Source organism: Metarhizium album (assembly GCF_000804445.1).
Source record: "Metarhizium album ARSEF 1941 chromosome Unknown scaffold_11, whole genome shotgun sequence".
Taxonomy (NCBI): Eukaryota; Fungi; Ascomycota; class Sordariomycetes; order Hypocreales; family Clavicipitaceae; genus Metarhizium; species Metarhizium album.
The window spans coordinates 145200-160200 of record NW_024467585.1 but is presented as its reverse complement, the minus strand read 5'-3'; the positions used below and the strand labels follow the sequence as shown (position 1 = coordinate 160200).

Here is a 15001-nt window from a genome sequence, read left to right as displayed (position 1 = left end):
GTCTGCCGAGCAAGGTAGATTCGGCGATGTCGAGTCCGTGGCAACGAGCCGTCAAAAATTCGGGGTCGTTGGGTTCGACGCGTTATCGATAACACAGTTTTGGCTGACGGATGCGTCCCACAGCCCCACGGCCCGGGAGCAAAATCACGTATTTTTTCCTACGGCGTGCCTATTATGAGTGTAACAAACGAGCCATTTTATCTCGAAGACCCAACTGCTGCTGCCATCACGTAAAGACTTTGATTTAGTGCTACTTGGACTGCTCAGGCACTCAGGTGTGAGTAGGGAGCACTTTGCATTGGCAACATTTCCATAGCGATAGTTGAAGTCCACCTTTAGACTACCTGTGAGCCTCGGGGCCTCGAGCCATGACACCACGTGACAAGAGGCGAACTCGACAGGTAGAAAGATGGATTCAGCATCCATCGATGGCAGATGTTTCTGCATTCGTGGCCGTTTCTAAATGTGTCCATGAAGCCCACGACCAAGGTCAGACCGACCACGACCAGCCACCGGTCGAATTCAATTTCGACCTCTCACCTAACCTGCTCAGACTGGTCCGTGACATTGTAGGTCAACCCGTGCCCCGTCATCAAGAGCAGCAGTCGACGCGTACGAGTGTCATCCACGTGGCAGGGTGTCTGTCGAACACTCATGCGCGCACATGTAAGCACGTACTACGGAGTACTTGCGTCACCAATCTGCCTGGAAACTTGTCGTCAGTATGATGTCGACACTTGGGTATGTACGTAGTACTTCCATCCGCGGCGGCCCCACCAGGCCTCGTTTTGGTTAGGCGCGGCCGCCACCATGGGCCAGCGACCGTGTGGAACTAATAGCATGCTGCCCACGCACGCGGCAGCACAAGCACGCACGGCCTTGGCACAGGCTTAGCGCAGCCTTGACACACATCTGGAAAGAACGCACCTTGGCCCCTCCAACGCTCCTGCCAGAATCCAGACGTCACACCCCCTCCAGATGTCCGCCTCGACAGAGAAAACAGAGGCGAGCTCGAGGGCCTCAAATTTTTGCTGCTCGCAATACGTTGGAAAGAACACAGAGCAGCCTCCAGTGCTCCGTTTGCCGCGAACCAGCCCAGCCGAGCCGCAAATCTGCTCCCGTAGCCAGCCCGTCGTCGACGTATCCTGCACACAGGCACAGAGATAGAGCTATGCCGGGAGACGCCAGCGTCGCAGACGGCCTTGCGCCAGAGATCGACGGCCGCCTCCTCCTCCTCTCGAACCGGCTCCCCATCACCATCAAGCGCTCCGATGACGGCAGGTACACATTCTCCATGTCCTCGGGCGGCCTGGTCACCGGCCTCAGCGGCCTCAGCAAGACCACCAGCTTCCAGTGGTACGGATGGCCGGGTCTCGAGGTGCCCGACACCGAGGTCGCCGACATGAAGCAGCGCCTCAAGGATGCGTACGGCGCCCATCCAGTATTCATCGACGACGAGCTCGCCGACAGACATTACAATGGATTTTCAAGTTGGTCCCCCCCCCTTCCCCCCCGGCGAGCCAGTTGCCGCCTGCAACGCCACGGACAAAGGCAGAAGATGCATGAACACGCACAACTAACACGATACCCAATCCATCAGACTCCATCCTCTGGCCCCTCTTCCACTACCACCCAGGCGAAATCACGTTTGACGAGTCCGCATGGGCAGCCTACCAAGAAGTCAACCGGCTCTTCGCCCAGACCGTCATCAAGGACGTCCAAGACGGCGACCTCATCTGGGTCCACGACTACCACCTCATGCTCCTCCCCCAGATGCTGCGCGAGGAAATCTCCAAGACCAACAACAAGGTCAAGATCGGCTTCTTCCTGCACACGCCGTTCCCCAGCAGCGAAATCTACCGCATCCTGCCCGTCCGTGAGGCCCTGCTCCGCGGCCTGCTGGACTGCGACCTGATCGGATTCCACACGTACGACTACGCGCGCCACTTCCTCAGCAGCTGCTCCCGCATCCTGGGCACGCACACGACGCCCAACGGCGTCGACTGGAACGGGCGCTTCGTCACCATTGGCGCGTTCCCCATCGGCATCGACCCGGACAAGTTCGTCGAGGGCCTCGGGAAGCCCGCCGTGCAGGACCGCATCGCCACGCTGACCCGCAAGTTCGAGGGCGTCAAGCTCATCGTCGGCGTCGACAGGCTCGACTACATCAAGGGCGTGCCGCAGAAGCTGCACGCCCTCGAGGTCTTCCTGACCGAGCACCCCGAGTGGATCGGCAAGATCGTCCTCGTCCAGGTGGCCGTCCCGTCGCGCCAAGACGTCGAGGAGTACCAGAACCTGCGCGCCGTCGTCAACGAGCTCGTCGGCCGCATCAACGGCAAGTTCGGCACCATCGAGTTCATGCCCATCCACTTCCTCCACCAGTCCGTCTCCTTTGACGAGCTCACCGCCCTCTACGCCGTCTCCGACGTCTGCCTCGTCTCCTCCACCCGCGACGGCATGAACCTCGTCTCGTACGAGTACATTGCCACCCAGCAGGCCCGCCACGGCGTCATGATCCTCTCCGAGTTCACCGGCGCCGCGCAGTCCCTCAACGGGAGCATCATCGTCAACCCCTGGAACACGGAGGAGCTGGCCAACGCCATCCACGACGCCGTCGCCATGAGCCCCGAGCAGCGCGCCGCCAACTACAACAAACTCCAGCGCTACGTCTTCAAGTACACCAGCGCGTGGTGGGGGACCAGCTTCGTCTCGGAAATGACGCGCCTCAACTCGGCCAACGTCCAGCCCAAGACGGTGCCGCACGGGTCGGCCGCCGGGGCGCCGCTCGACCAGGACGAAAAGGACGAGGCCATTTCCCCCATTGCGGAATAACCAGTTGGGCGCTCGCCATGTCTGCCTTGTGATTCGAGTGTGTTTTTCCTTTTTCCTTTTTTTTTTTTTTCGTCACTGGTGACATAGACTAAATCGACACAAATTTATAAATCATGTCAGATGCATAGGACGGGAAGGAGGACGAGGCGCGGGAAAGCGAAAGAAAAACCAAAAAGCAAAACCATCTCATGTAGCACGTAGCGAATGGAGTTACGGAGTAGCATCGAACTTGGCCTTCTTTCATTGTTTTGATTCGTGCGTGCTGCTAGCTACCTAACTAACTAACTAACTGGGATGAACGGCCGTTATAATCCGGGACGTGATGACAAAGAGGAGAAAATTATAGAACATTCATCTGCCACATTGAGCCCCGAGACAAGATAACAAAGTCCCAGACACAACACGAGACAGAGTACGAGTAGCTTCGACGCGCAAGCTCTGCAAAACTACCGGCCATGGTATCAAGAGCAGAGGGGGAAAAAAAAAGGAAAAAAGAATCGCATCGCCTCGGATAAAGAGGGCGGGAAACTCGGCTCCGTGTACACCACATCAGCACCCCTTCCGGCCACACACGACCTAATAAGGCGAATTAACAATGTCGTCTCTTCCCAACTTGTACCTCCCGCTTTGACTATTGCCGATCCGTCCTGAGCTCCGCCGACCACCGCTCAACCGCAAGTCGCCCATGATACTCTCCCGTGTGGGCTTGCGTAGACTCTGCTTAGCCACCATGTTGACCTCGTTCGGCAGCGCTACAATGACATTCTTGTCGGATCCAAACTTGAAGTCGTCCGCCTTGACTTCGTCCTGGTAGCGCTTGATCTTGTAAGGAGACTTGACGCCGCGGAGGATCTTCTTGAGATCCCACTCGACGATATAGGGTCCTGTAGCAGTGATGATGCTCTTCTCTTCAGCGCCCTCGCCAGCGTTGAACTTGGCCGGCGTAAACGACACAGGCTTTCCTGTTTCGTGGTAGACCTGCGCAACGTGCTCTGGCGTCAGTGCAAGACGGCGGGGTCGGGGCTTGGAGTCGGCTGCAAAACCCTTCTCGAAGCCAAGCTTCCCATCATTCTTGCCACCCTTCTGTTGAGCATCAACCAGTAAAATGTAGTTTTTGGTTGTTCCTAGGATCCATCGGCCATCGGCGGAAACATCCATGCCGATGATGGGGTCGCCGAGCGCAGGGAGCTGTGTCTTGGCGCGGATTCCCAGGCGGTCAAAGAGGCGAATGTCACCCTTGTTGCTTGCCACGGCAATGTAACCCTTTTCAGTGGTAGCCAAAGCTGAGAAGTCGTTCTTGGAAGCATATTGCTTCATATCAGTGTCCACCAGCTTGTTGCCAGACAGACGAGGGTCGACACGGTACAGAGCATTGTTGGAAACACCGAGAAAGGTCTGCTCCGAAGTCATCTGGGCGAACTTGTTCTCTGGGGCAAATGTGACGACGGGAATATCATCGTGGACTTTCCACTCATCAACGACCTTGCCGTATTCGATATCCATCCGGTACAATTTGTTGGGATCGACGCCATTTTGTATGATGAGATCCCGATCTTCGCTGTGCAACATGACCTTCTTGGGGCTCATGAGCTTGCCGCTTGGAGTGGTGACTTTGGAAATGTTGGTATTGAACTTGAGGCGGTTGTCGGCCGTATGAGAAAATACGCCAATCTTGGAACCGCGAACGACAAATGAGCGGTCATGCTTGTGACCGACGGCCAGTTGTGAGTTGATGTCACCGCTGGCTCTCTCCTCGGCCGCCTCCTCGTCCTCCTCAGATTCGTAATCGTCGCTTCGGATGCCTGTATCTTCCTCCTCTTGATGCTCCTGTTCTTCCTCTTCCTCCTCTCCGGCTTCTTCCAGCGGTGGCGCATCCTCCATGTTTAGATCGGCAAAAGCGTCGAGCACATATTCACGCTCCTTTTCTTGCGCCTTGGCCCATTTTGTTTCATTGAGCCTTTCCCAGATGGCTTGCATGATTGCCTCTTGGAACCTTTCCAGAGTAGGCTGGTCCCTGAGCCGGAGAAGCCATGACCTGGCGGTGCCATCGCTGCTGAAATGGTTGAAGACGAAGGAAAGAAACTCAAAATCAAACACGGGGTTGAACTCGGGCACGACCGAGGCACCGACCCAGGACCTTCCCTTGCTCTCAATCTGGAGCCAATATTGCCATTGGCCAACCTCCGAAACCGTCGCAATCACAGAGTCGTCGATGAGTTCAAAGTGGCCCGGCTGTGGATCGAAGAGGTGCAGCTCGGCGGGCAGCGATGCGTATATCTCAAGAGGTTCCGGCGCAGAATCAGGCTCGGGTGCGCTTGACGGTCTGCCGGCCTTGGTTCCCGGCTCCAACCCCGTCGTCTCTGGCTCCGGCTCGTGATCGGGATCGGGATCGGGATCGGGCTGGGCAGCAGCTAGGGGAGCCCTCCTGGCGCCCGTGTTGGCAGCAGTATTCTTGGCGTACATGCCGTCGACAGAATCAATGGATCTGGTGAGCACGGGGCTATGAAGCGGGCTGGCAGGTGGAATGGGGTTCTCGTCGTGGAACTCGAAGTGGCGGTAGTCCTCGTCGGAGGCGGTGGTGTGCGGCTTGCGGTACTTGCGTTCGTATTGACACTGCTTGGCAACTTGAACAAACTGCTCGACCTGCCGGGTGGACACTTGGCTGTCGCAGACAAATTCGTAGAGGTCGCCGTTGTCTCCGCTCAAGTCTTTCCAAGCAAAGACAGTCTCACCGCCCTCTCTGCTTTCGACTCGGAACCGGAGAGCCTCGTCTAGCAGGAACGTCTTCTCGTCACGTTCGGCAGCAAGAACGTCAATCTCGGCGTCTTCGCCTTCTTCGTCGGCAATAAGTTCGGCCTCGCCATCCTCAAAGACGCGCTGGACGACAAGCTGGTAGTGGAAATCTTGGTTGGTTCGGCGAATGCGAATGGCCGCGTCCTTGAAAATAAGTTCCGAGTAGCCCTTGGGCGAGAGTGGCCGAACAAGATAAAGCTGACCCTGAGGCAGCTCGACCAGTGCTTCTTGGGTGCCGGAGCCGAAGATCAGCTTGCCAACTGCGAAAGAAGGGGTCTGTTAGTTTCGACGGCCTCGGCAACGGAACAAGAAAGAATGTGGGATGAATCGGCAACGGAGCAAGAAAGAATGTTGGATGAATCGGCAACGGAACAAGAAAGAATATGGGATGAATCGGCAACAGAACAAGAAAGAATGTTGGATGAATCGGCAACGAAACAAGAAAAAAAGAAGGATGAATCGGCAAAAAGAAGGAGCACAAGTCAACGCCGGGCAAGTTTCCATGACCTTGCGCGCATGGAATATACAGGCAATTGCAGAGGGCGGGAGCAAAGACACGGATGAAGGGGAGGGTAACACGGGAAAAAAAAAAAAGACCCTTGACCTCCCTCATGACTCTAAATCAAAATCACTTACCATTCCGCAGCATAAACATCCTGTCCTTTTTTTTAAAAAAAAAAAAAATTGAAAAAAAAAGGAAAGAAAAAAAAAGAAAAATTCGTCGTTGGCGCCAAGTAGTATATGTTTCCCTTTTTTCCCTTCCCTATTCTTTGCCCCCAGAGTCCCAAAGCACAGAAAAAGTCGAACCTACCAGACCCCTCCTTCCCCTGGGCCAGGAATGTGGGCAGCTAGCGGCGCGACTGCACAGTTCCCAGCAAAGGACGGGCAATGAGCGACGAGAAGAGTGTGTGCGCGAGGGGGAAAATAAGTGATTATTTTTTTTCTCGCACAGGAAGAACAGGGACGACGGCGCTTCACGCTTCACGCTTCACGCTTCCTGCATGACAAGCGCAGGCAGGCGACGTCGTCTACGAGGAAGCAAAGGCGATGATGCAAGCGGCAAGCTGTGCAAGCCGAGGTGGGATGGATGATGGTGCCGTGGCATCTGCGGCCGGCCGGGAGCCCAAGTCCCAAGTCAGTCCCAACGTGTGCTGGGATGTCTTGGACTCTTTGGTGCGTCATAGGCGTCACGTGCGGCCACCTGAGCCGTCTTGGTGTGGAGGGCGATCGACACCCTCTGGTCGTTAGTTTATTTTCGAACCCTGCTCACTTGCTTAAGTTCTTGAGCACTTAACGTACTTGCTCGAGTGAGTACCGAGTATCTGCTCAAGTACTGACTTGCACAAACAAGCACCTGCTTGATCAGGTACTCAAGTACCTGGGTCTTTCGACTCTGGTCCATTGGTACCATGACGCCGTGCAACTTGCCACCATTTGGACAACTAGAGCATCAAAACTGTCCCAACCACCGTCCGTCCCCTGCGTCAACCTCGTGCGCACACTGTTGATATATTCACGGCAATAGATGGACAGACACATGACGCACAGTCTACTAGCCAGCTGTATTCCACACATACATTCACCGTTGCCGCGCGCAAACAGTCCCCGATTTCACACACAGAAGCCGTTACTCCCATCATCACGCACGTCCCCGTACCAGAAAGCAAAAACGTCAAGGGTATCCTAGCTCTGCTAAAGTTCATCCGCACCCAGAAAGTTCATACTAGCCCCCATCTCGCTGTCCATGCTATCCCAAAAGTCTTCCCTCGGCGCCCTGGGCCGCGTGTCCCCCGCGCCGGCGAATCTATCTCCCCTTCTGCTGCGGGTGACGCCGGCAAAGTCATCCGCCATGAGACGCGCCACGTTCATCCCCATGAGGGCACTGGTCTCCATGGTTGAGATGAAGCTCTCCACGCCCGAGGTGTAGTACAGGCCTCTTCCGACGATGGGATCCTGGAACGTGACGCGTGGGGATTCGATCGGGTACGAGTAAAACCAGTGCGGGTAGTACCATGAGATTGGCTCTACTTCGCTTGTGGTTTCGTTGGATATAAAGGTGGGGGGGACTGGTGTGCCGAGAATGTCAGACAGAAAAGTTGAATTGACTGGCTCCGCCGAGAATATTTTGTAGAGGAACTCCTTCCCCTGAGTCCTGGGATTCGTGACGGTGCGTAGGGTGCTGATGGAGTAAAAGCCGGTGCGGCCGACTCCCTTGGGGCCCTCGTGGGCTTCCTCATCTTTGCCGAGAGTTGTGTAGACGTTGCTCGGCGCCTTGGTTCCTGCTTTGAGGCCGAAGAAGCTTGGCTGCAGCAGGAAGGGAGAGGTAAATAGAGTGACATGGAGCTTCATATAAGGGATCGTATCAATGCGATGTTTGATTACGCCGTGGGCCGCTTCAATGTCGCTGAACTGCCATGGCGATGCAAGGATAACGTTGTCAAAGGCGGTGGGCAACATCATGGCCTTGGACCTCGAAGTAGACGACTTGGTCGAAACGAGGTACTTGGGAGCAGAACCAGGCTTGTCGGTGCCCTTTTGGAACGCGAGCGCGGCCACAGAAGTATTGGGATAGTAGGCCGCACCACTGTGCTGAAGAAGCTTCTCAAAGATTTGCCAATTGCCTCCAGCAATGGCGACGGCGCCGTCGGTAGAAAACGAGACCTGCTGGATTAGCAACCTGGTCGACTGTATAACGCACAGTCACAGTCGGGAAGAGAGAGCCTCACCATTGCCTCCAAGCCGTGGATGTAAGCCATGTTGGAGGCGTAATTGACCCGCGTAGCCGACTGCATGAGGTCTCGCACAAAGTCTGGGTTGATCTTGGGAACGGAACGAATCAGCACGGGGGAATTCGCAACCGCTACACGCGACATGTCTGTTGCAGACTCACATTGTTGTCTCTTAGATACTGCTCACCGGTAACACCAGTCAATCGTAACAAGCCCAGTTCAAAGGCCCTCTGCGTCAACGACCGGAACGGAAAATAAGGCGCGTCGTAAAGGCGAAGAAAAGTCCCGACGGAGCTCTTTACCAGCCGCACCGCTCGATACGGCACCAGGCCATACTTCAAGAACAGCCTCGCGGCATCCCACCATTTCGAGGCGCCTGCCTCTGACTTAAAGAGGATCGTCTCGCCATCCCAAATAGCTGTGTAGTCAGTAGGTTGGGGCTCCGTCAACCCTGTCGGCGACAAGTTGAAGTTCTTAGTAGCATTGTACATGATGTGGTTGTCTTTGATGAAGATGGATGCCCCGAGTTCCACGCGTTGCCTGGGGTCGTTGAAGGCATTCACGGTGATGGTACGACCGCCAATGTGGTCCGTCTTTTCAAAAACCGTGATATTGACGGCCAGGCCTTCTTCCTCGGCAAATTTCCGCAAGTAATATGCAGCTGAGGTGCCGGCAGCACCAGCACCTATGCGATTTGTCGTGTCAGTAGTAGGCACTCGGCAACGTCACGAGAGTCGGTCGCTCACGGCCCCAGCTTCCGGTCCACCTGAGGACCCCATTCACGATTTATTCAGGTGCCAAACGTACCAATGATAGCGACATTCTTCACCTCCTTCACACGACGGGGCAGCTTTGATTCAAGCCCTGCACTAGCCGCCGCCGCCGTGGCGAGAGCCACCAGCTTCAGAAGTGGTAGACGCATCGCAGACACGTGCCGACCAGCTTGGCTCGGAGTGCCTCATGCAAATCGACCAAGGCCAAAAAATTTATAGATTCACAGATAGATGGATGGATAGATGAGAAGAGACTCGCCACCAAAGAACAGAGGAAAGGTGTGACCAGGGGGACGATAACGACGATGCAATTCAAAGATCAAAATAAAATAAAAAAAAGGCAAAAAGGAAAAAGGAAAAGGAAACCAGACGTCGTACGTCTGCCTCGTACAAAAGCCAATGTTTTGGCTGGTTGGTTGCTCAATGCTAGTACTGGTGACTGTGACTAAGTTGGTTAATAGTTTAGTTGAAAGAAGGACGAGGCCTAGGTTTGTGACGAAAAAAGTGGATAAAGAGATGTGGGGTTGCTACAGATGGCCGCACCACATTTTACTGCTGCTGATTAATCTGGGAACAACACGGAGGACCAGTCTGTATCACTCCGAATATCTCTCTTTGTCTGCGGCAAATGAGTCAAGTGCCATCATACCGCAGTAAATCATAGTTCATTGTGTGACGGTCTGGTCACTGCTTTCGAGCAACATGTCTGTATCTCTAGCCAAGGCTCAGATGCATAGATAATCAGGACGATGCTGCGATGATGAAGAGTCGTTGAACAGCCCAGGCACACGACAGAGTTACATCCTCACCCTTTTCAACGTTGGCACTAATGCAAGTCAAGTTCATTTACGTCGTTATAGCGTGAAATTGACACAGCCCATCTCGATGGCTCGCACTACTATTCATCACACTACCGAGATCTGCTTTCTGTTGCCACAAAACGCACTTTGACAATCTTGCCCGTGGTCTCTCTCTGCCAGACGTGTGGACCAGCTGTGCAAGGGGAATCTTTAACCGAAACAAAAGAACAAGGAAAAAATAAGAAAGAAAAAAAAGTCCCCATGTGTACACAAAAATGCCTGTTAACACCTCGCCGCATGCAAGTTGGACGCTGTCGCGATGGACGGTTGCACCAAAAAACAAATCCCTGAAACAATCTCCCCCATCTTGAGAGGTCAAATATGTCTATCGCCCGCTGTCAAGAGTGTATATGGGGGCTTATATATATATATATACCATCTGTGCCTGACTCACGAGCACAGAAAGGGAGAGAAAAAAAAAAGTAAACACCCGTTAGACCCTTGATTGCTGAAAGAGACGGAAATGTCGATCAGTCGTAAGCTTTACGTTGCCAAAATGCGATCGCGCATACTATGCGTCGCGTCAACTCTCTTCGTCGCTACTGCTGTATCCGCTTTCCAATCCGCCTGCGGTTGCAGCTGAACTGCCGCTCGTTCGAAATACGGCACTTGCGCTTTTGCTTCTGCATCGAACGCTTCCAGGTGCAGCCTCCGCGCTGCTAATCGAGGGCCGCTTGGCACTCACAGTGGGACGCTTGAAATTCGGCCCTTCATCCGTGTCCATTCGATCATATATTCGGGTAGCGGCATCGTCCTCATCAGGTTCTTCACCGTCTTCGTCACCACTGCTCAAATCCACACCATCCGGGTAGCCGTCTGACTGATGTGGATTGACAGCTCGGCTCATCAGCTCTTCCGAGGACTCGAGGGCGTCGTCATCGTCCTCGGAGCCGAAATCATCGTCTCCAGAACTTGACATGTCCGTACTAAACGGAGGGAGGAAAATAACTGGTGGGGGCAGCGGCACTGGAGCAAGTCTCTTGATCCTCCCCGACATGTATTCGATTTCCACGGGGTGGGCGTTTTGCAGATTTGTAGGAAGCGGGGCCGGTGATGAAGTAGACATGCTTGCTAATCGGCCAATTATGAAGTCGGTGGCTTCGTCCGACATTCTTGCTAATGTCAACTGGTAATCTGACGCCGAAGTTTCTGTCGTGGGCCGCTTCGTGGTAACAACCACCATGAAGTGGTCATCTGGCATGACGCCACCCAGACCGCAAGGTTCTAGTGGGTGCACTTCAATAAACTGTTGTGCGCAGGACCATGGAAACTCCATATCAGAAGAGCTTGATTCGGAATCCGAGTCGCCCGTGAGGTCCGGAGTATTGTCGCTGTTGTCAACGTCCATGCTCAAACTGGCGTCAACGCCGCGATTCTTCTCGCCCAGTGGACGGTAGCCCAGGCACGAACCAGACGTAGATCGGTACATCATCGGGCGAGAAGATTGCTCCTGGGAGTCTTGGCGATCTTGGCCGCTGGACAACATGTACGTTGCGGGAGAAGTGTCACCAGGATCGCCAGAAAGATCAGTGCAAAACGGCGCGCCGCTGTAGTAGATAATAGCGCCATCATGGCGGCGCTTCCGACGATTCGACGTGCCGGAGCCACTGAGGTTCCATCGCGAATCGTCTATATTGCTTTCGTCAATGGGCCCAAAGGATGACAGAGTTTCGTCCAGGGACGTCTCCCCGTTAGGAGAACCACTGTGGACAAAGAGCGGCTTGTAATGAAAGCTATCCGACGAAGCAGACACTTGGGGACCGAACTTGGAGCGACCTTTTGAACTTCCACCAGACTGGACGTCATCTGCTGTCAGGTTTCCAGTCTTCTGCCTCTTGCGCTGGCCTGAGTCAGAGTCTTCTGTGCCGGGGCTCCTCTGGGAACTTTCATTGGAGCTGTCACTAGAAAACTTGGTACCATCCTGACCACCCCGCCAACGAATCTTGCGACCATCGGGTGAAAGCTGAAACTTGGTACTGATTTCGTTGACAGCGGATCGTACGAAGCTTGGAGTGACATTGATAATGTGCAACTGGGCCATGTTACACAGCAGGTTCAAATATACCCAACCCTCGGCATCCGGCTTGACATCTAGGTTATTTTGACTCGACTCTGTTATAAGTTCGGGAGGAACCAAGCCCAAGTGTCGAATGTACTCCATATTTTCAGAGGGAACTTGAGTTCGATCCGGGTCCAAATCCTTTACACGTGTGGGCCGCTGGTCGGGGACCGGCGGTTGAGTTGGCGAGGGATTGGTTCCTGAGCCACTGCTGTTCCCATTGCCGCCAGACTCCGTCTGATCGCCGTTGGAGTTGGACGCGGAGCCATTGCCTCGCGATCGGCTCTTCTTGCAAGATGGGCCGGCTTGTTGCTGTTGCTCCGTGGGTAAAATCTTGGCCTCCCGTGACGGCTCTGGATTGCTGGCGGCAGCGGTATTGATAGTGGGAGCGGACTGCTGTTTGGCTGCATAGGGTTGACCTTGAGAGTCAACATCGGCTGGTACCCCATCCACATCGCCAGAACCATCGGTTGGTCTCTGTCTGGCTCGACGCGCATGTCGACCCCCAATTTTACCAGTAAACAATTGTTCCAGGCGTCTTACCACTAGCCGTTTTCTGTCCCTGTCCGTCAAAACCATGTGGCGGGGGTAAAAGCCCTCGGGAATGTCGCGCAGGTAATTCTCTACCTTTTGGTCAGATATGACACGCGAGCCCACACTTGGGCGGCCGAGCGACACTCCGGCAGAATTGGCACCGCTTGACATGGAGGCGTATGCAGAGTCTACTGGTCTAACATTAGAGCCAGAACAAGAAGAGGCGTGTTTGGAGGCGGATCCCGAAGCCGAGTACATGTGATCGCGAGTGGTGTGTCGCAATGACTTCTTCCGCTGGGACGACGAGGCATCCGGAGAGCCTTGAATGCTGGCCGCGAAGTCACGCAGCGTGGTTTCCAACTCTCGTCTCCTACGCTTTGGAAGCCCATGGTACTTGATTTCAAAAAGCTTGTCCTTCCGGAGCATTTCGGGCCCTTTTTGCTTGTACCTCTTCAACTCTTCCTTCAACTTCTGGATTTCGACGGTAAGATCATCAATCACGCTGCGGTAGTCATCCGCGCTGCTACTCTCGCCAGTCGCAAGTCGTGGAGGCGGCGGATGTTGGAACCGGTACGATTTGTCTCCACTCGACTCATCTGATTCTTTCTGGAAAAACGGGGGATCGACTGCGATTTGAGCGTTAGCACTCCAAGGCTCAGCTGCAGACCTCTCGTGCGGCGTGACACATACCATCCATGGCATTGTTGTCAAACGTTGCAGTTGGGTTTTGGTTTGACAAATCAAACCATTTTTTCGGGTCACTCTGGCCTGTTTCGTGACTCTCCCCCGAGGAATTACGGCGCGGCGAACTTGTTACATTGCTTGGGTTCGCCGCGGGCGACGAACCGGAGCTTGCTCTGAGAAACGCATCGCGGGCGAGTTGGTGGTGCTTCAAGGTCACAGAATTCCCTGGCGAAGCTCGTCGTGGTAGCGGGTGGCCTGTCGCGTTTCTCGGCGGCGGTGGTTCTGTGCCTTGGGATTTTCGATTCTGCAGTGGCATTGTCGATTCATGGGCAGATTTTAATGATTTAAAACAGGACTTGCGCGTCGCCGAATCGAACGGACATTCCCCTCAAGACCCAAATTGATCTGAGTCTCGGCTTCTGAGCTGTAGCCCTCGAGGAGCAGCACCGAGATGCTGACTCAACCCACAGACGTGACGTATGAGTGCTGATCGCTACCCCGTAAATAGTCTTTCGGCTTTAACTGCATAATTTGCTTTGTTAGCACGGAGACTGGCGTGCTGGGTGCTTGCGTGCGTGCGTTACAGTGTGGCCGTGGAGGGGGGGAGGGCTGGATGAGGGGCTGCAATGGCTGCTGGTGGGCAGTGTCATTGGCGCTCTGGCGCTGAGGGCTGCTGAAAGCGGAGGCTAGCTAATGCGACAAAAGGGATCTGAATGATCGATCGATCGCGTCGCAACAGGACCGCGTCAATGGCTCACCTATGTGACTCAGTACACCTCTGCCACGGCGACTGCCAAAGATGTGCAACAGATTTCTCTGTGGCGTGGTAGCTCTCCGGACGATGATAAGTCGGTCTTCGTTCTGGCCGAAGATCAACTGTCAAGACTTGGGAGATGGGAACTTCAAACAGCCTATGGTCGAGTACATTAGCATGCGGACTGCCCATCGTCATACGTGTCGTCGGTGAGGATAGCGGCAAGGGGAATGAGCGGAAATGAGCGTTTCAATGCGCCAAAAGTTGCGAAAACGGTCTTCAGTCGCCTTGCCGGCAAGGATGGATCTCACCTTTGAGAGACGCACGGAACGATGGGAATGTATTTAGATGTGCTGGTATGGCTGCACGTGAACCAAGTTTCCAGCGGAAGTTATTAGGTGAGAAGCAGCGTTTTGATATCCGACGACGGTTCGCCCAAGATGTCAAGAGGGACTAAAGCGCCCGGGCAAAATGCCAAATCTTTGCTGCTTGGTTGAAATTGGTACAACGTTGCTGTCGTCCAGCCAGCCTCGGGAGTTCCGATTCGCCAAGGGTGTCTATTGGGAAGATGCCCAGAGACTCGTAAATGAGGTCGTGACAAAATATGGTTCGCGAAAATCACCAGCAGAATGACTGATCAGACGACGGCGAGAGCGAGCTGCAAGATCGCGGGAATAATGGATCGTCCAGGCGAATCGCGAGGCAACTCGGGCGTGGGAATGCGGATTCACAACACGACAAGGAAGAAAAAGGTGCGATGAAGTACCATACTCGAGCAGTGTTGAGTGGCGCGGGGGAAGTCTGATGTTGCAGGCAGGTTGGGCATGAGGCTACAGATCCGGTCGGTTCCTGATGATTCAAGGTGCAGCTCCGGAGGCGAAGAATCAGACAAGGATGGCAAGATGGCAAAAGCTGTCTCATGGCAGGAAGAAGCCAAAGGGACGGAGGGAGCAGGCAAGACGCAAAGGGGCCACGGACAGGAC

The 15001-nt window shown here is 54.4% G+C and overlaps 4 protein-coding genes across 4 annotated transcripts; 1 reads left to right on the top strand and 3 right to left on the bottom strand.

Moving 5' to 3' along the window:
• Positions 1-1171: 1171 nt before the first annotated feature.
• On the top strand, positions 1172-2832 carry MAM_04782 (trehalose-6-phosphate synthase 1; the record flags this gene model as incomplete). The annotated part of the gene is made up of 2 exons (XM_040823580.1): positions 1172-1490; positions 1601-2832. The coding sequence occupies 2 exons, from the start codon at positions 1172-1174 to the stop codon at positions 2830-2832; spliced, it is 1551 nt and encodes a 516-aa protein (XP_040678251.1).
• A 576-nt stretch (positions 2833-3408) lies between these two features.
• On the bottom strand, positions 3409-6280 carry MAM_04781 (Vid27 family protein; the record flags this gene model as incomplete). Its single annotated transcript, XM_040823579.1, has 2 exons — positions 3409-5885; positions 6262-6280. 2 exons carry the CDS (start codon positions 6278-6280, stop codon positions 3409-3411), a joined length of 2496 nt encoding a protein of 831 aa, XP_040678250.1.
• Positions 6281-7317: 1037 nt separating this feature from the next.
• MAM_04780 (Prenylcysteine oxidase) lies at positions 7318-9276 on the bottom strand (the record flags this gene model as incomplete). Its single annotated transcript, XM_040823578.1, has 4 exons — positions 7318-8310; positions 8352-8485; positions 8542-9039; positions 9162-9276. The coding sequence occupies 4 exons, from the start codon at positions 9274-9276 to the stop codon at positions 7318-7320; spliced, it is 1740 nt and encodes a 579-aa protein (XP_040678249.1).
• Positions 9277-10510: 1234 nt separating this feature from the next.
• On the bottom strand, positions 10511-13580 carry MAM_04779 (Frequency clock protein; the record flags this gene model as incomplete). The annotated part of the gene is made up of 2 exons (XM_040823577.1): positions 10511-13206; positions 13271-13580. The coding sequence occupies 2 exons, from the start codon at positions 13578-13580 to the stop codon at positions 10511-10513; spliced, it is 3006 nt and encodes a 1001-aa protein (XP_040678248.1).
• Between the last annotated feature and the right edge of the window lie 1421 nt (positions 13581-15001).